Raw genomic sequence first — 19,750 nt, forward strand, 5'->3', positions numbered from 1 at the left:
TTTTTCAGGCATACTCAGACCACTTCCTGTCACCCCATGGTCACATAGCTAGAAATTTTAGTTTTGATTCTAGCAATATATCCCATTTTAGGAGCAATTACTGTTATGAGCTGTGATCGGTCCAGTTGACAGCAGAACATCCATATGTATGCAGGCATAATAATTTAATAAACACCTTCTCCCACAGAATGAAATATTTCCTTATTCATTTTCCTTGAATTATCTAAAGCATCTTGTCTCTAAAAAAGTGGAAGGGAAAAATAATTTATACATACAGCAGTCACTTAAACTGAAGAACTTTTGACAAAATTTAGATTCAATTTTAGATTTTTCTCTTTTTATGGGTATTTGTTTTGTAGTGTGATGGTAGCCTACCACCTCCAAGTTTATCTTGAAGAGTCTATTCATTCTAAGAAATTGAACAAATTTTGCCACACTAATTTCACATTAACAACTTGTTATGTAGAGGTAAGAACATGATCTCTAGGTGATCATCATCCTATTCCTCCTGTTTTTCATCTGCACAAGACAACCTTGGAGGATAGAGCAAAGTTTTCATTTTAAAGATCAATACGTATTTGAAATTTAACTATCAAAGGATGTTAGTTACTCATTACAGACAATTCACTGGTAATAAAACAAAGAATAATCTCAAATTCGTATTTTTAAATAGTGCTATCTTGCTGCAAGCGAACAGGCAAAAGACAGCTGCTTCAAGAGGCAGGAAGAATGTATATCCTAAAAACACAGCACTCATAAAACAATGCATACACTGATGCATGTATTCATGCCTATTGGCTGTTCCCACAGGTTGCATTTCTATCCCTCTCCTGCACTTCACACTTTGTTCCAGATCTCCAGTCAGGATTTTCTTCATCTTCCAGACAACTAATAAAAAAATTTTTTATTTTGACACCTCTCCCTTGAAAAAGAACACCAGGATCACATTTGTGGAACAACAGCCTGTCAAGCAACAGCCCTCACAACATCCTGTAACTGTTGAGCTACACAGCTAACAATCAAGGAAAGTATCTGCCTTTAAAAATAACCCTCCTTACAGGGATTTAAAATGACTCAAGCTTTCTGATCCAGTTCATCACATAGTCCCATGACATACCCCACCACTGGGGGTTTGGAGAAATAGAGCAGGGAAGGAAATGAGTATCAAGGATACAGGCTCACACTCATTTAAGCCACTAAGCCCAGTCTCTTAAAAGGATAACCAGAAATTCTCCTCTGTCCCTATCCCCAACCATGTGTCCCCCATACCACTCTTGCATTAGCTCTAGCATTCGTGAAGCCACACAGTAAGTCACATCAGCTTACTGATCCAAGCTTCCTTCCTTTTTTTTTTTTTTTTTGCATTGTTTTCAGAAGACAAGCAGCCTTGATCAACTTACCACAAGGTTGCACATGTAGTGGAGCCAACAGAAATGTCACTTGTACAAGTGATAGGAAGGTAAGGGGAAGAGAACTAACTCTACAGAGTCCTACATCAGCTCAAGCTAGGGGTAAGAGCCTGTGAACATTATTCACAAAAGACTCCCACCTTTGGTCCATCTCAGTCTGGAAAGAGTCACAATAGCCAATGAAAAAAATAGCCCTGAGCCTGCTGACCAGCGTTTGTGTATGCCTTACACCCACCCGGATAAGAAAGGAGATGGGTCTACCAGCTGCTACGTGAACAGTATTACAGTACTGTTCATGAAAACTGCCTGAAGATAGATCCTACCTGAACTCCCATAACCACAGCTGACAGCAAACAACAGAGCTGGGACAATATAAACCACAAAGGCAACAGAAGTGGATCTGTACGATGACAGGTGGTGAAGACCAGGGTGAAAAATGAAGTCAGAAAAGAGATAGGACATTCAAACTGTCCTAAAGGAGATCAGATTCAAGAATCTTCAGCTCTTATCTCCAAAGCGGAAGGAGGCAGCAGGAAACCCTGCTGCTGAAGAGCAGGAGAATACCTCTCCCCTCAATCCCTCTTACAGAGGAGCACAGCATAATAGTATTTTTTGGTCATGCTGACAGTGTTTAATTCCATAAAAATCACTACATATAGTACCTACCAGCCCATCTCAGGAAAGAACTACAAATTAACACAAAAATGGACTGTAACAGGCACACACTTGGCATTTTGAGACAACTCACTAACAAAAAAGCAGCAGGTTTGAGCCAACATTTTGTTAACAGCAGCCACTGATCCAGAGCAGCCAACGACAGTTAATACTTCAAGTAGTGCCCTCAAACACTCCTGGTTTCAAAGAAAAGAACTGCCTGCTCTCCCTCTATTCCCCAAGGAAAAAAAAAGCAAGCCTTCAGAATTGGTTAAATCTAGCAACTTAAGTCATGTTCAGCCTATTGCCTAGACTCTTAAGGTTGAACACTGACATGCTCTGGGTACAGTGTCAAATCACTGCAGTTTGCAAGACAACAGAAACTGGCTGTCCTACTCCTACTCATTTTCCCTCTGTACATGGCTCCAGCATCCAGACATTGCACTTAGTTATTCTAGCATACTAAATCAGTAGAAGAACACTAACCTGACAAAATAAGGCGCATGGAGTGTTAGCACTGAAATAGCTCAGCGCAAGGACAGAAAGGCTAGAACAAGAAAGGGCCCACGCAAGCCAGTAGTTAGAGTAGCTTAGGGTGAGTCTACATCAGCATTCAAGTTCAGATCAGGAGTGCTTTTTAGAAGGCAATCTCAGTCATCCCCACTTACACTTGTTTGCACCACACAGCGGTCTCAAGGCACAAACTGGATTCCTTCCAGACAAAACTCAGCTGAAAGATGCAGTCCAGCAGCACATTAAACCACCACTAGCAGGCACCAAGTCCACAGCACCAGACTAGAGCCAATCCAAAAGAGATGTTAAAGAACAGACAAGCAAGGGCACCACGTCTTCAGTAGGAACCATTGCACTCCACACACTTTTGTTGTTCTCTCTACCCACTAGCAGACAGCCTTCAATAGCCACAGAACCACTGCTTCAGTCTCCACAGCACTGAACACCTAGATTAGTCATGACTAATTTGGGGGGATTGATTTGGCTCTTGTATTTGCCTACCCTAAGGACAATTCAGTACACCTTCTCTGACAACAGTGACTTCCCCCAAATGAGCTTTATGCTAAGAAATGAGTTATAAATCCATGTAATCCTTCACATCAACCTGGCAATCAAATAACCCTTCCCACAAAGGTCAGAAGATCTGGGTTCAGCTCCCTCCTTCCAATGCACATTTCTCACCTTCAAGGAAAATATCCCCAGAAGAGTTTGCAGTATGATACTTAAACTATGCTTCCTCTCCTACTCAGTGTTGCAGCTTCAGTCAGAACTCTGGCAAAAGTGACACTTTCACTTATCCACTTCATACTACACAAAAGGACTATGGGTGTTTGTTCCAAAGGTCATATACATTTCACATCATCTAATCACTGGATAAAAAGCATGCCCAGTCATTGGCAAGTGGCTGAAACTTTAGGACTTCCAAGCCTTGATGAGCCCCCAAACTTCTAAAATGGCAGATCATGCTTGCATTCCTTCTCACAACCAAAAAAACTTGAATATTTGGTCACTGACAGTCCCTCCCACTCACCTATTCAACTTAGAGAAGCAATGGTAGTTTTAAAAGCAAAAGCAGACTGCTCTTGGCAGGCTAGATGAAATTTTGAACAAAAGGATACTCCTTCCACAGAGGTACTTGAGTCATTACAGAGATACCATCATCTACACCTCCTATGCTTTGAAACAATGTTCAGTAGTTCACTGGGTAAGACAATGGGACAGGACAGCGACATCACCACCTCTCCCACCTCTTACAAAGAAAGAAGCAGTGTGCCATTCTGCATTTGAAACAAAAGATAAATGCCTTTATTAGGATATGGTCCTAGCTGTGAGCACAGGAACATCTTCAAAGCCAAATAAACCTAAGCACTGAAGGAGGAACAGGACACCAACTGCAACCCTGTCCCCAGTATTTCCTTGGCTTGTTTTGGCACACTCCTATTCTGCACAGCTGAGAGTGAATTTCTCCAGACATTGTACATGGAGGCAAGAAGCCCATTCTATAGATTCTAGGTGCTAGTCTAGGAATCCGGTTTTTAAACAATGCATTGAAATAAAGTTCTCTTTTCGTATAGGTACTTGAGCTAGATCTCTACTCAGGTTATCCAAACACAAGCTTCTGAAGAGCCACTGGCAGGCAATGAAGCCAAAATGCTTGAATTTCTAGTTTCATGGCAGATGATAGAAGAAAGTTTTGTACATCTTAAGGATAAACTGCAAAAAAAAGAAAAAAGTTTATTCAAACTCATTTAATAAGACCTCTATAATTGTGAGCTAGCTACCTGTAAAGCAGTAAAGATAACTGCTCAGTTTGGGTAAGCTTCTATTTTTCAAAAAAATTAATTTTTCTGAATTAAAACATAGCCAAATTTCCCCAGGACATTTATTACCAACTAGATTTCTGAACAAAAGAACCTGACAGCAACCTATTAAGCTGTAGGAAAACCAACAAAATTAGCAGTTCTTATTGTTTCAGTCAAAAAGCAAAATTTGTTCACCCAGATTTATTCTGCTCAGTGCAGTTGTGGTATAAAGGCTGACAAGCTTAAACAGCTCTGCAGTTTTCCTTAAGTTTTTCTCCTCCTCACTTTCTTCTGAAATATTGCCTCAGACTTCAGGCTTAGAAAAAACAAACTTAAGACCATAGATCTGCCATTTCTAGGTCATTTGATGTATTCTGTTTTCTATCACTCAGAAGACTACAGTTCCTACAGGAGAGCTGAATTCCATGCAATTAGTTTTACATTATCAAAAGCATTTGTATCATTTTCAGTTCTATATTATCCAGCAGAACAAGATAATGTTTTGAAAAAGTTAAAAATATTTTGATAGACGTATGTTTAAGGCCTTTTAATACAATAATACCTGAAGTTGTAAGTGATTCATAGAAAAAAATATGTTAAAGGGGTATAACCAGCTGTCCCGTACTCCATAAAGTTTTAGTAGTTTACATTACTTTCCCATGGGATTTTTTCAGTCATTTATAGTTCATTACTTCGTATGGCTATAGAAACCCTGCTGTGTTAAAAAATGCCAAATAAAATTATATCTCATTCACTGCTTTATGCTATACCTTCTTTTGTTCAGATCCAATTAGTGAAAGCCTGTTCTTCATTTATCATACTTTTAGCTGATTACATTAGGCATTACAATAGTTCTCTAGCTTTCCTCGACAATGTTTGCACCAACAGTGTTATACTTATGGTTGAGGAGGCTCTTTCATCTTAACCCTCTGTTCCAATCAGTTCAGGGGGAAAAAGTACATATGATTACTCTTTTTCAGCTGAAACTTCTTTACTTGTTTTCTCACTCCAAAAATAATTCCACCAGATGTTTTAATTAAAACAAAATTTCCAAATTCTATTGATCTTTCCCCGCTTTACCTATCCAAGTATGACGATATACTCTTTTGCATTTTGAACCCTAAATGAAAAACAGCATTTTGACTAGTTTACAACAAGTCTTTCCTGGGCTCCTCAGAAATAACTGATTTAATAAAAGATGCTAGATATGGGTTTCAAGACCCTAAAAAGCATCCATTCTGACCTACTTTTCTGAACATATTCAGTACCTCATGACCAACTTTAATCACTATGGGTTTCACAGTAGCCATTTAGTCAAATAACTGTTTCCTCCACCATACTGATTCTACTTCAGGACACTTGTTAAAGCAGGAACTTATCTTCCCTAGCATAAATAATTTTCCAACTACTTGTAACCTTGTATTACTACACAAACACCCCAAAAATCCCTTAAGTCACCTACCTTCTTTAACCATGTTAATGTTCCCTTCCTACTGTCTTAATTCTTGTTTTTATAACCTACAGAAATCCTTCAGATCTTTAGCCATTTTAAAGACTAAGTGCACCAAGCAGTATTTTCTCCTCTGCGTTTCCCTTCTCCAGGTAAGCTTTATTCAGTTCTTATCAGAACATTCACAACTTTTTTCCACACCGCAAATATATAACCATTCCTTTTGCTGCTTCCAGCTCATGACAGTTACCAAAATTTTAATTTCTTGAAATCAAAATTATTTTGTAATGTTATATTCCAGTTACCTTTCATTAATATGTATAATGAGTATTGTTCTAACAGCATACTCAAGACATCTGCCATTGTGTTCCACAGAAAGGGAGAAAGAACAACAAAAAATTAGTTTCAGCAAATGTGTATATGTACTTCAGCTTACAACCAACTCCTTCCATTCAACACTAAACTCCACAAGGATTTCAATGAGTTTTAACATTGCAGAAAAGAAAGCTAACATTCAACAGATAAGAATTCAAAAGTGAGTTTTTCCCAAAAAGCTCTAGAATAAGATTATTCACTAGTGAGCCTTACATGTTTATTCAAACTTGCCAGTGCATAGGCTTTGTCTTCCCTAATTGTGCGCAGGCAGACTGGTGTACTAACAGAACACAACTATTGCAATGATCTGTTTCCACACTGGTCTTGTAAGACTGAAACCTTAAATCTAACAGGTCATGGTCCTGCTTAGCTAGAGACCTTGTACTCAGTACAATCCAGCACTTACTTCTAACTCTGGAAGAATTCAAATTATAAACTTACACATAAACCAAAACCTGTGTGTTTTAAGCTATTATCTGTATGGACGTGGGGGGGGGGAAGGAAGCAAAAGTATATTCAAGATTCAAAGACCAAGGTTTTAAGACACTATGTACACCACCGCCATGCAAAAACACCAGTAGATATCCCTGCTCAGGTCATTTAGACATATGACAATGGATGGGAAAGATATTAGAAGCTACTATCGGTTAGTGGAAAAGAAAATGATGATACCAATAGACCTCTTACAGATTCAGACAATTCACACTTTATTGCTTGTCTTGATAAAAAATAGTGCAGTTAGAGTTCCAACTTCTACCTGCAGCCTCTTTTATATCTTACTGTTAAGATCCAAGTAGAGACAGAAGTTATTTCATATAAAATACTCCTTAGCTATGTTCAGTATCAAATTCATTATTTGAGCAAATTTATCTTCATGCCAAAGGAAGAGTCTGAACACTAGATACTTGCTGTTTATTTTTCCCTGTACTGGACACACTAAAGGAACCCTGCTTCAATTTCATCTTTTTTCAACCAGTATGACAGAAAGGAAAGCCCCCTGTCTTGCAGATATATCTTTTAAAGTTATTTGTAAAAATCAGTATCAAGAGGATTAGGCTATCCATTTTTTAGCAAGTAGCTACACAGATAATATAATAAGGGGCTATTACACCTCAAAGTATACTCTAGGCTCTAAATAGAAAATTTACCTACTCCAGTTCATCCTATTTGTAAACATGTTAATCTAAAAACAATTTTTGTAAACTATCCCTACTATTCTAATCACTTAAAGCCAGGTACCACTATTTTTAGCAAAGACTCAAATAGCTTTGGGATGGACAACCAAATGCCATACCTTTTACATTTATTCCTGCCTTTGGTCCAACGACCATCACCAGACTAGCTTCCTACGACATTGACTGCCTTAGCACAATACAAGAAGTCCTGAAGGAAAGCCCAGCTTAGTCCCATCAAGCTTGAAATCAAGAGGTTCACAATTTTTTTTACAGCATCCCATCATTAAGTAAACAAGTTTCTCCTAATTACGTTTCTTCTAGATGGAGATAGAGGCTCATCTGGCAGGTTACAACAGCTCTCAAGATGGTGTTAAAGAATATTGAACTGAAACTGTCTAGAGGTAGCCGCTTAGCACAACTTATAAAACTTGCTTAGCATGAGTAGCTAAATTTGCTGAAGCCTTAGGCCATACTTAGATAAAATAATGAATTTTTACCTAGTTCAGTAAGAAAAGGGCCTCAGATTTCTTTGTTTGGGGTGCCTCTCCAGAGGCACCCAGCTCGAGCTGTAATTAAATTTTAATGATGCACATGCCGTAATTATTTAATTTGTTTTGATTTGGCTCTGAACTTTTCAGCAGGAACCTAGGGTCGGACCCTGTTATGGTGGCCAGTGAGCCTAACCTTCCATAACACCTTCTGGCACCCCAGACAGGACCCTACGCAACCACTCATCTCCAAATGATCATCTGGCACCATTAGGTGAGTTCACCTGGGATCTTTTGGCAACAAGAGGCACCAAAAAGGTGAGTCTTAAATTCCCGCCTAAATTCGAAGTTTTGGTCTGGTAACAGAGTGCACTGTAGGGGGTACACAGGCTGATCACCATAAGGTATAGCTGGCAGGGGGGTACATGGACCAGCCACCGTAAGATGTATCAGGGGATGGGTACGAGTCCCATCCCCAGGGTTTGAGTGGGTTTTTAAGTCCCATCTCAGTTTGGCCAGAAAGGGGTTTGCAGACTGATCAACATAAGGTGCACTGCAAGACCATAAGAACAAAAATCTAGAGTCACTGTGACTGGTGTAAGCATGAACAGTACTGTGTGTGACTGCGTATAGCCTGGGAACCAACCGGGGTGCCCATCAGCTGATGAAGCCACCCACTGCAAAGGAACAGCAGTCCTAGCAGTTAAAGACTCAGGTAGTATGAGTGCAGTTCCCAGAGGGTGAGAGAGGAAGCAAGTGTGTTAGCAGCTGTGTTAAGAGACAGATTTAAAGAACCCAAGGGAAGGCACTGAGGAAGAACCAGGGGAGACAGATGGACTCAAAGTGAACATGGTGTACAATTAAGAGCTAATGATGTTTGCCATTATTGTGGGGAACAAGGGCACTGGAAGCAGGAATGCCCAGTGAGGCCCCATGTACTTGGGAATAGAGGGGCCAGCATGAGGCAATCAAATACTGAGAGCAAGGCCAGGCAATTCCCAGTCAGTCCACAATGACAGGAGATAGACTCAAAATACTTTGGAAATTGGGGTAAATTTATGGGATATAGATTTGGATTTCAAGGAGCAAGTAATGGCAAATACAGAAGGTTTAGAAGTTCCCTTTCTAGCGGATACTGGAGCCACCCTTTCCCTTTTAAATTTTGAGCCTAAAGGACACAAGCCATCAGATAAAATAATGATACAAGGAGTAGCAGTAATAGGTGAACGAATGTTATCTAAGCCCTTATTGCTCATTATTGGAAGTAAAAGTGTGGGGACATTTCATAACTTCCACAGACTCGCCCTCTTGCCTTTTAGGGAGAGATCTCCTGCAAGCCTTGGATACTCAGGTCTGCTTACAGCCAGAAGGGATAAAATTAATAATAATGGGCTCATGCATTCTGGCTAAGACACCAGAAACAGAGTCAACTAATCTGCAAATTCCAACAGGTTTAGAATCAGTTCTTAGAAAGTTATGGAGCTCTTCAGAAATTGATGTGGGACTACTGAAATCAGCTAGTCCAGTCTTGATAAAAACAAAGGGAGGGATTGCCTCCCGCAGTTAAACAATACCCTATCCCAAAAGAAGCAGAGAAGAGTATCCAAAAGCAATTCAATCATTATTTGAAACTGGGTATCCTTAGAGTCTGTGAATCCCCATACAACACCCCAATTCTGCCAGTTAAAAAGAACAGGCAAGATTCTGATGGCAATCCAGTATCAGTTTGTACACGATTTAAGGGCTATAAACCAACATGTAATTGCTCCACACCCAGTAGTTCCTGACCCATCAACTATATTACAGATACCCCACTGGGCAACTTATTTTACCATGATTGACCTAACAGCAGCTTTTTTTAGTACGCCAATAGCTGAGGACAGCCAAAAATCTCTTTGCTTTCACTTGGAAGGGACAACAATTAACTTGGACGAGACTGCCACAGGGATTTACTGGGTCTCCAATTATTTTTTCACGTATACTCAAAAATGATCTCGCGGATATTGAACTTCCAGGACATTCAGTGTTAATACAATATGTGGATGATTTGTTATTACCAAGTAAAGACTGAGAGACATGTTTGAAAGATGCTTTCTCTATGTAATGCTCTTGCAGAAAAAGGGCATCGAGCATCTGTCTAGACTTCAGCTGTGTCAATGATATGTAAAATATTTGGGTTTTATTTTAAAAGAACACAGGTTAATTGATCCAGAACAAATAAAGACAATTCTTAATATGCCTTGTCCTGTAACAAAAAAGCAACTTAGGAGATTTTTAGGAGCTGCAGGATTTTGCCCACCATGGATTCCTGGGTTAGAACTTACCAAGCCTTTGGCACAGGCAACAAAAAAGGAAGAGTTAAAGCCTTTGCCCTGGGGTCCAGAAAGGCAAAAAGCTTTTGCATCTGTAAAAAAAAAGGTGTTGGTTTCAGCCCCAGCTCTAGGGTTACCAGATTATAGCAAGCCATTTGAATTATTTGTCCATGAACAACAGGGAGTAGCAAGTGGAATACTCACCCAAAAATTAGGTCCTCACCATAGACCAGTGGCCTATTACTCCACCCAGCTAGATGTGGTAACTAAAGGCACTCCAGAATGCATCACAGCAATAGCAGCTACTGCAGCTCTTACCAAAAAAAGATGACCTGTAGTTTTGGTCACTCATTGACTGTGTATGTGCCACATGAAGTACAACTGTTAATGAAACAATATGCGACTCGAGCACTACCCCCAGAGAGCTCACCACTATGAATTGATAATATTACATGCAGATAATGCAACCTTAAAGAGACGCAACATCTTAAATCCAACAATGCTACTGGGCCTCTACTTGAGGATGGAGAACATCATTCCTGTGAACAGGTGGTCATCAGCTCAAGCAAACCCCAGGAGGATCTTAAAGACAAACCTCTGGGAAACCCAGACTTAGTTCTGTTTACAGATGGATCATTCTATTTGGATGGAAGGCGCCATTCAGGTTATGCTGTCACTAACTTCTTTGAGGTACTTGAAGGTAATCCTTTGTCTCCATCTGTAAGTGCTCAAGGAGCAGAACAGCATTGACCCAAGCAGCAAAAATAGGTAAGAACCTGCAGGTAAATATCTGTATCAATTCTAAATATGCATTTGGAGTAGTCATGCAACAGAGATGTTATGGAAAGAACAAGGATTTTTTACGTCATCAGGAAAGAAAATAACTGACGAAGAAATACATAATTTGCTGGAAGCAGTCCAACTGCCCAAAGAAATTGCTGTAATACACTGCCCAGCCCATACTAAAGACACTACAGAAAATAGTAAAGGAAATGCTTTAGCCAATGCCACTGTGAAGGCTGCAGTTCGACAACCTCTGAGAGAACACACAGGGGCAGTTCCAAGGATGAACCAAAGTGAGTGGCCAAATTAATAGACCCCAAAACCATGTATGAAAAGGACTGCTCAGTGGAAGAGAAAAAACAATGGGAGCAGTAGGAAGCAAAACAAAATGACAACGGAATATGGACAATTGGAGGAAAAACAATTCTACCAAAAAAGTGATTACTATTGTTAGGTGGTTTCACAGTAAAGCTCATGGGGGAGCTGAGGCAGTAGCTAACCAGGTACAGAAAGTATGGGCCACTCCAGGAATTTACACAGCTGCTAAAAGAATATCGAATAGCTGCCCGACCTGCCAAAAGTTTTCAAGCAGCAAATCAAGCTCAGAGTTAGGGGGACAACCATGGGCCTCCTTCCCTTTCCAAAGGCTACAAATAAATTACACGGATATGCCATCTGCCAATGGGTACAAACACTTCTTAGTGATAGCAGATCAGTTATCAGGCTGGGTAGCAGCTTTCCCAACAAGAAAGGCTGACACAGGGCAGGTAGTAAAAGCCTTACTGAAAGAAATCATACCCAGGTATGGGGTCCCAGAAGCCATTGATTCAGAGGTGCCCATTTTACAGCAAGCATAATCAATTATATAAATCATTAGGAATAAAAAGAAACCTACATACCCCATATTACCCACAATCTTCAGGACAAGTAGAAAGACATTAAAAAAAAATAGCAAGAATATGCACACATGCTAGCCTAAAATGGCCAGAGGCATTAAACTTAGCTCTATGGGATGTTCAAAATGCCCCATGACATCCCATAGGACTAACACCAGCAGAAATTCTTTTGGGAAGACATTTAGCGATACCAGGGACTTATATCCCTGCTAAGACCAGTCTGTTAGACAGAGATGAATGAGTGACACAATATGTACTAGCTTTACAGAAACGGTTTAAGGCTTTACAAAATCAGGCTCAGTGGTTTCAGCCAGTACCATCAGACATTTAGGTACATGATATACAGCCTGGAGATAAAGCATAGGTAAAGGTATTCTCACAAAAAACAAAATTGGAACCAAAATGGGAAGGACTCTATATTGTATTGTTAAGTTCTTATTACACTGTTAAAATTCTAGGAAAAGAGAATTGGATTCACCACTCACACATGAAACAAGTGGTGGTCCAAGAAGCAAGCACAGCAGAGGTCGCAACAGAACAATGAAGACAACCAGGTAAGGCTCAATGGGATACACAACTTCCCAAGGGTAACCTGTTCAGTCTGGCCGCACCAAAACAAGTCTCTATTTTCTCTTACTGCATCCTACAGGACAGCAGACAGAAGTGCCATGCTCATGTTGCTATTCCAAACCCTGACAACATTACTTCCTCTAACCTGTGACCAAAGATCCTTAGAGTGGCTGTAGTCCCATGCCCACATTAAGTATACCAGAAGTATGGAACTAAATTCTAATAAAAACTTAAACCTCTTAACTCTAGTCATGCATGGAACTGAAGTAGACTTAGAAAATAAACGGAGCTGGGACAGTACTAACTGACTCCCCCAACTCCTGGGAAAGACAGGATAAGAAATAAAGATAGGATGTCAAGTAGTCAATGGGTCCACCCATTAGAAGGCAAGTCAAATCTCTCAAAGTCAAATCAAAAGAAAACGAAAGGAAAATTTGTGCCACCGAAAGATTGGACTGTTGGTACAATTTTAACCTTAGAACAAGCTGGTTTTGTAGGCCCACAGTGTGGGACTAACATTTAAATTTAAAATAGTTATTACTGAGCTTAGTACATCTGCCCCAACTACAATTGTTTCCCCCAATATAAATAGCTCTATTACCATGAAGAATAAGAAAACTTTACTTCCACAAATTTTTGAAAATTGGACTGTATGTGATCAGAAATACAGGCCAACAAGTGTTATTTAATCCATCGTGGTCTCTCAAATGAGTAGAACTATTAAGGCAAATTAATATTTCTACAATTAAACCCATCTGTTCACCATTCTTAAGTATGTCCTATGCAGGATGGTCAGCACACTTGCATAGACGAACCCCCACCTCTCCAGAACGAACAAAGAGACATGACCGGTATCATAGGAACAAGATTGGGAGTCCTAAGTAATATAGGTGCTAAAGTGCTCATAAATAAACTGAGCACAGGTGACATACAAATTAAAACACCCATTGAGGTCTTCTTTATTAGCACTGGGAACTAACCAATGGCTTTCATCCGAGATATTGCTTCAATGGGAAAAAATGCATGAAAGACCACCAACTCATAGCGGATGCACTTGGGGCAGCCCAAATTAATGTTTCCCTAGCTCTTAGTTGCATCCAAGCTCAACTGTTGATGCAATCTATGGTAGCAGCAATCATAAGGAAAGAAGAGGGCACTTTACCCACTGAAATTCAAAAGGTAATTTGGGATAATGCAACCAAATTTGAAAAGGAATTCCAATCCTGGTGGTATTTGGTCAATTTTACTTATGATCCCATCAACACTAAGGCCACGGCCTTTGTTTTAACAATACACAATGCTTCACCATATATAATATACCCAATCATTGCGTTAGGATTAAATCGCAACAGAGCTATACTCTATCCATTGGAACAGAGTATGGGCCCAACGAAATGGAAATAAGTGGCAAACTGTTGATGTTAGCACATGTGTTGTACAGGAACAACAAGGGTTTATCTGTGAAAGTAATACTATCAAGGCCCAAGACATTTATTTTGACACTGAGCAAAATGTTTGTCATTTTGAAATACATCCTGATGAAACCCCTGAAACCATACTTGTATATATTGGAAAAGGATGTGTACGTATGAGAACCTTTTGTAGTCTTATATTCAGATAGTATTGTTGTAGATAGAACTAATCACTCAAATATTTGTATTTGTAACTTTACCAGAATCATGGGATGTGATTTTAATTATTCAGCTCCTATTAGATCTTATCAATTGTTACAATCTAATTATACATTAATTCAAAATTTACTACCTACCTCCACTGGAATGAATCTTACATTGGCAAAGAAATTACTACAACATGATGACCTGCGTCAACTGCTAGAACACATCTGAAACAATGGACAAAACACTCTAATCATCGTTCATCATGATGCAGAAGAGATACACATCTTGGAAAGGGTAAAAAGGGACAGAAATCATCATGGTTGGAAAACTCTTTTAAGATGGTCTCCAACTGCAACAGGGATTTATAATCACATGTTGCACCCAGTAGTAGTTGTGTTAAACTTAATTAAACTTAACATTACACCTATTATACTTATGATCATATTATACATAAGATTATGGAAAGTGATAGCACACCTCGAAAGACTTTGAGAACTCTGTTTAAAGTATTAGTAGGGATGCTTAATAAAAAAGCAGGGGACTGTTAAAGAATATTGAACTGAAACCGTCTAGAGGTAGCTGCTTAGCACAACTTATAAAACTTGCTTAGCATGAGTAGCTAAATTTGCTGAAGCCTTAGGCCATACTTGGATAAAATAATGAGGTTTTTACCTAGTTCAGTAAGAAAAGGGCCTGAAAGCTGGTTCAAGCTACGAAGATAAGGAAGCTACAAGCAGTCTGCATTCCTGTGTCTCACACTCCAAAAGGGAGGACATCAAGACTTCGAAATAAGACAGGTGGAGGGCATAAGGACCTTGAGCAACAAAGCCTCCCCTCACTGACAGGGCAGCATTAATTGTTATGGTCTGGAATTACCTCCTTCTCATCAGGACCTTGAGACACAACAGCAGGACCCAACAAGAAACAAAGGTACATCCATCAGCAGAAACCACAACAGTCAAGATAAGGGGAAAAAAACAGCCTACCTAGGGACAACAATGAGACCCAATAAGGAGCAGGAGACCCCGAACCTAGAAATTACTACTGGTCTGAACTGCCACATGAGGGGTGGGAAGCTTAAGTTGAAAAAGTTATAATTGCCCAGGGATTTCTTTGTTTGAGGTCCCTCTTTGGAGGCACCCAGCACCAGCTGTAATTGCAGCACATGCGTCATTAAAATTTAATTATTTAATTTGCTTTGATTTGGCTCTGAACTTTTCAGCAGGAACCTAAGGTCAGACCCTGTTATGGTGGCCAGCGAGCCTAACCTTCCATTACAGTTGGATATCAAAAGGTTTGAGATCTCACTAGCACTAGTATAACCAAAAATGTACCTGTTGACAGAGCCTGAAATGAAATGAGCAACATGGGCAGAAGCATTTTTGTCACTACTTTATAAGCTGCACCCTCAAAGAATTTGGCCTCTGGACTAATCTATCTAGATCATCTGGACTGGCAGTCACAAGCATCACCCCAAATGCCAGGTCACTCTCACAAACAACAAACAAATGGAAACATCCAAGTCATTCACATGGACAACAGAAACTATTTCCCAATGCAAGCACCCAAGGAAGCAATTAAAGGATGCAACAGACATAAGCTAGATTTTTTTGGTCTAATTAAACAGATGTTGCTTGGACTTCCTATAGTACAACCACCATATTTTAAGCGCATAGAACAGTGTTTCACATAACCTACTTCCTTTCATTTTCCTTTAAATACTTCAAGTTTCTTCAAGCACACAGCTAATCGTTAGGCTGTGCAGCTAGATTTACTACTGGTCATTAAGAAAGCACCCAAAGGGCTAAGCAGGCACCTCCATAGTATCTGTTAGAGCCTCATCTCTGATCAATAACCTCAAATGTCAGCATTTCATTTTACACACCTGATGTTATTATCAACTGTTTGAAATACATTAATGCATTTCCGAGATACCAGCTTGAACAACTTCTCTTATGAACTATTATGTATTAAAGACCCTACACTGATGTTAAACCTAAGACAAGACCGCATATTGGAGTAAGTACCATATTTTCAATTTTCTTTGTCATGCAGTATTTGTATTCCCTTCCCTAAGGTCAGATGTTGTATTTTTTCTATAATTCTTTCCCTTATGTTCTTTGATCTCAGTTTTTACTTCCTACTTTCAGATTTTCCATATTCTCTAGTTCATAGGAACATCCCTACAATAAATATAAAGCCATCTAAACCCACTGGAGAGAAGTGCAGCAATTCATTTAAGTCCATTATGGACTTGTGAAAGAAATTTTTTTTAATAGCATTTTGGTCTAGTCTCAAAATGAATTCATGCCAGCAAACAGGGCTACATGGTGCTACTAAACAATAAACCCATTTATCCTAACAGATACTATATATATAAGAAGGAATATAAGCACCTATTAACATGTTTCAGAGTTTTACTAGAGGGATCACACAAACAGAATAGTTTTTTCATATCCACTTAACCCTTGGCTTCCAAGAGAATTAGAATTTATCATGATGTCTGACACCCAGCTATTAGGAACTCATTTCACAGTCCATTGAGCATCCACGAGCTACTATTCTCTCCCAGTTATGGCTACCAGTTGAAATCCAGACCAAGCATACTCTTCATTCACCTCAGGAAGAATTACTTGGCATAGAAATTCAGCAGTAGGGTATTTGTCCCCTTTGTTTCAGAAAACCCAGTTTCAGTCCCTTGCTCTACCTAACCTATTTATAGGACCTGAGCAGGTCAGGTAGGAATAGAACCAAGAAAGGACATATAAAAGCACTACTGAAGTCCAAAACACCCATTCTGAAGTTCTCATAGTTAAACCTCCACAGCATCTATACTCACAAGTCCTATCATGCATAAAACATACCCCCCCCCCCACCAAGCTTGGCTGAGGGACCTCTTTCAGTAAATCATAACACAGGGTTTCAGCTCTCTTGCAGATTCAGACAAGCTCTCCCAGGCTGCCAGGGCCCCCAGCCCTTTCCCCTGCAGCAATTGCTGCAAGCAAGAAATAAGATGTTCTCTCTAGTCAGTGAGTGTATGCAAGTATGACTATACTTCCTTTTATATTGTTCACAGCAAGCACGGAGGAAATTGTCGTCTTATTCTTGCTACAATGACCGATTTAAACCATTTCTAAAAAAATAACACAAATTAGAGAGGAGACTACAAGATCTGAAAATGGTAGAAGTAGGGCTGGGTATGTGTTAAGTACCTTACCTGTCTAGACAGCCATTTTACCACCCTCCTGCAATGTGTGCCATCCCAATATCGCTACCAAATGGAACACCTCTAGCAGGCCTGCTCAGCACACTTGGGAGAGCACATTCTTCCGGGAAGAGAAAGGCAATGACTTACATGTTCCAGGCACTGGAGGGACTTAAGCCAAGTTCTCCATCTCCCAGAATCCATTCTTAAAATAAAAACTCAGAGGCGCCAAGCAATATTATACCCGTAGCTATAAATGTTAACCAGTTTATAGGCCTGCAAAGCCAGTAGGAAGCCCACTTCTATTTTCTTCTCCATATTTGTACAGAAGTATGGAATGCTTTATTGGCTTTTCTTGTGTCCATTAGCAAAACAAAATTCAAGCTTCACTACCACTGTTTGGTGCACAGAGCAACATATCAACTATCATCTCTCTATTGTCTGGTTTAATCCAGGGAAAGAAGGAAGCAGCAAGATAACATGTTTCTATGGGCAAAATACAAAAGTGTTCACACAAAAACTGTACTATATATTTGACTAATCCTCCCTCCCTTGGCATCTCCCCTTTCACAGAAAAGGGCATAAACAAAGATGCTTCAAAATGACCAACATGCCTACTATGGTAAACAAGTCTGAATAATAGTTAAGTCTTGTCAAATTACCAAGTCCCAACTACCATTTGTATTCAAAAGCCAGTACTTACAGCATTGGCATCAACATCACTGTGTATGGCAACTGTTTTAATCCCCATCTTCTTACATGTTTTGATGACCTGCCATATGAGAAGTGACAATTATCAGTACTCAAATTATCAACAGGTTAAGAACAAAAAACCTCAGAAGATTATATACTTACTCGGCATGCAATCTCCCCTCTGTTGGCAATAAGTAGTTTTTCAAAAGTCTGAATGGAAAAAACAGTAAAAAAACTTGAGAAATAAACAAACCATGTTTTTTCACTTCAGAAACAGGCATTCTTTTCTCCTCCCCCTCCAACAAAACATTGGTTGACTCTGAGATCACCTGCTAAAATGTACTGCTGATTTAACAGCAACATAGCATTAGCAGTATGCTATACCAAATCTACCTGGCATGTACACAGGTTCAGAAAAAACAAAAAGGCACTGACTATTGACACCTGCATTCTCTAGGTCTCCTTACCATGCACAGTGCAGAAACTAGAACTCTGCAGAGGTTCTGAGAGGGCCAAGTTCAGGGAAGAGATTCATGAGCACTATCAAATACATAGCAACACCCAGAAGTCCCTGAGCTCCATGATTTGGACACAGAAAATATTCAAAGGCAGCATACTTTCCCTGCTCTATAGGTCTCTGCTCTTTTCTACTGCACAATGAGAAGGACCCCACAAATTCCTTACAAAGTTAGGGTAGTACTCTGAAAAACATGTTTAAAATAATTACACTGTGGGTTAAACGCACAGCAAACACCCACACTGATGTCAATATCCTTCTGTCAGAAACTGCCATGACTGCGTATTCTCCTATTCCAGGGTCCCTGTGAGAGCTCTCAAGCCTGCTTTGGGAAAAATACCAGTATAAACTAAACTAGATTTTACCTCTAGTTTTTATAGATTTAGATCTATAAACTAGATTTTAGCTCTAGTTGGAGAATAGTGACAGGTACCTGGGGGTCAAGTGCCTCCAACCAGCACAGATCTGGAATATATTTGTCTGTCCTGGGAGATTTTTAAATGACATTCAAATCACAGGGAGGAGAGGTTTCTCTCTCCCTAGGACATGGAGGGAAAAGATCAAAACTTCTACTCTGTAGATATACGCTTGCTGAACAGTACTAGACTTGCCCTTCTTCATAGGGAAGCCTCACATGAGGAACCTAGCAAACTCCTGCATTGCCACCATGAAGCTGTTACCCATCAGTATTAAGTAGCAGCCACAGTGCAAAAAGACAGCAAATCAAATCTAGCACATTTGTGAAAGCCACTGTCACCTTTCACACTGAAGTGCACTTAACATTGCAAACAGGCCTTCAACATTATCATGACTGAAAGGGGTAACAAGCCATCACAGGCCAGTCAGCCTTACATCCTAGACAAAAACTTTCCATTAAGAAAGGGGGTGGCAGAGGAAGAGAGCTGCTCAGCATAGAAGCCTCATTGCTGGGAATAAGCATTATTGCTATCATCAGCCTCCCTGCTAAACAGATGGGTGCACTTTGATACTGCACCTGCTTTGTTGTAAATAAAGTCTGCCACTGAAAGGGACAGTCCTGCTCTATACACTTACCCCCACTGCTTTCCTCATATCAAACCTAGCAGGGATGCAGCTTCAGGACTCATCAGTTCAACATACTGATCAAACAGTCCTACTCTGCCTCCTGCACTCCAAATCACAAACAGGATACGGAGCCAGCAGGCCTTCCCCCTTCAGGGGCAGCCTGCAGTTGTATCAAATTAGGTTTATCAAACTATATCTTAAGACATTCAATAGCTATTCTCCCTCCCCACAAACACCACCACCTG

General features: G+C 39.9%; 1 protein-coding gene across 4 annotated transcripts in view; it reads right to left on the minus strand.

Moving 5' to 3' along the window:
• The window catches only part of PCCA (propionyl-CoA carboxylase subunit alpha), a 313,606-nt gene that overhangs the window by 282,936 nt on the left and 10,920 nt on the right, over window positions 1-19,750 (minus strand). For 3 of the 4 annotated variants that reach the window (XM_026121612.2, XM_064504347.1, XM_064504359.1), the window contains exons 3-4: window positions 18,107-18,154; window positions 17,955-18,023 (exon numbers count right to left, since the gene is read on the minus strand). The exons of the other annotated variant lie outside the window; for it this stretch is intronic. In XM_026121612.2, coding sequence (XP_025977397.1) covers window positions 17,955-18,023; window positions 18,107-18,154 — 117 coding nt within the window. The remainder of the gene's footprint in view (window positions 1-17,954; window positions 18,024-18,106; window positions 18,155-19,750) is intronic. 4 annotated transcript variants of the gene reach the window in all.

The sequence above is a fragment of the Dromaius novaehollandiae genome, chromosome 1 (genome assembly GCF_036370855.1).
Source record: "Dromaius novaehollandiae isolate bDroNov1 chromosome 1, bDroNov1.hap1, whole genome shotgun sequence".
Classification (NCBI taxonomy): Eukaryota; Metazoa; Chordata; class Aves; order Casuariiformes; family Dromaiidae; genus Dromaius; species Dromaius novaehollandiae.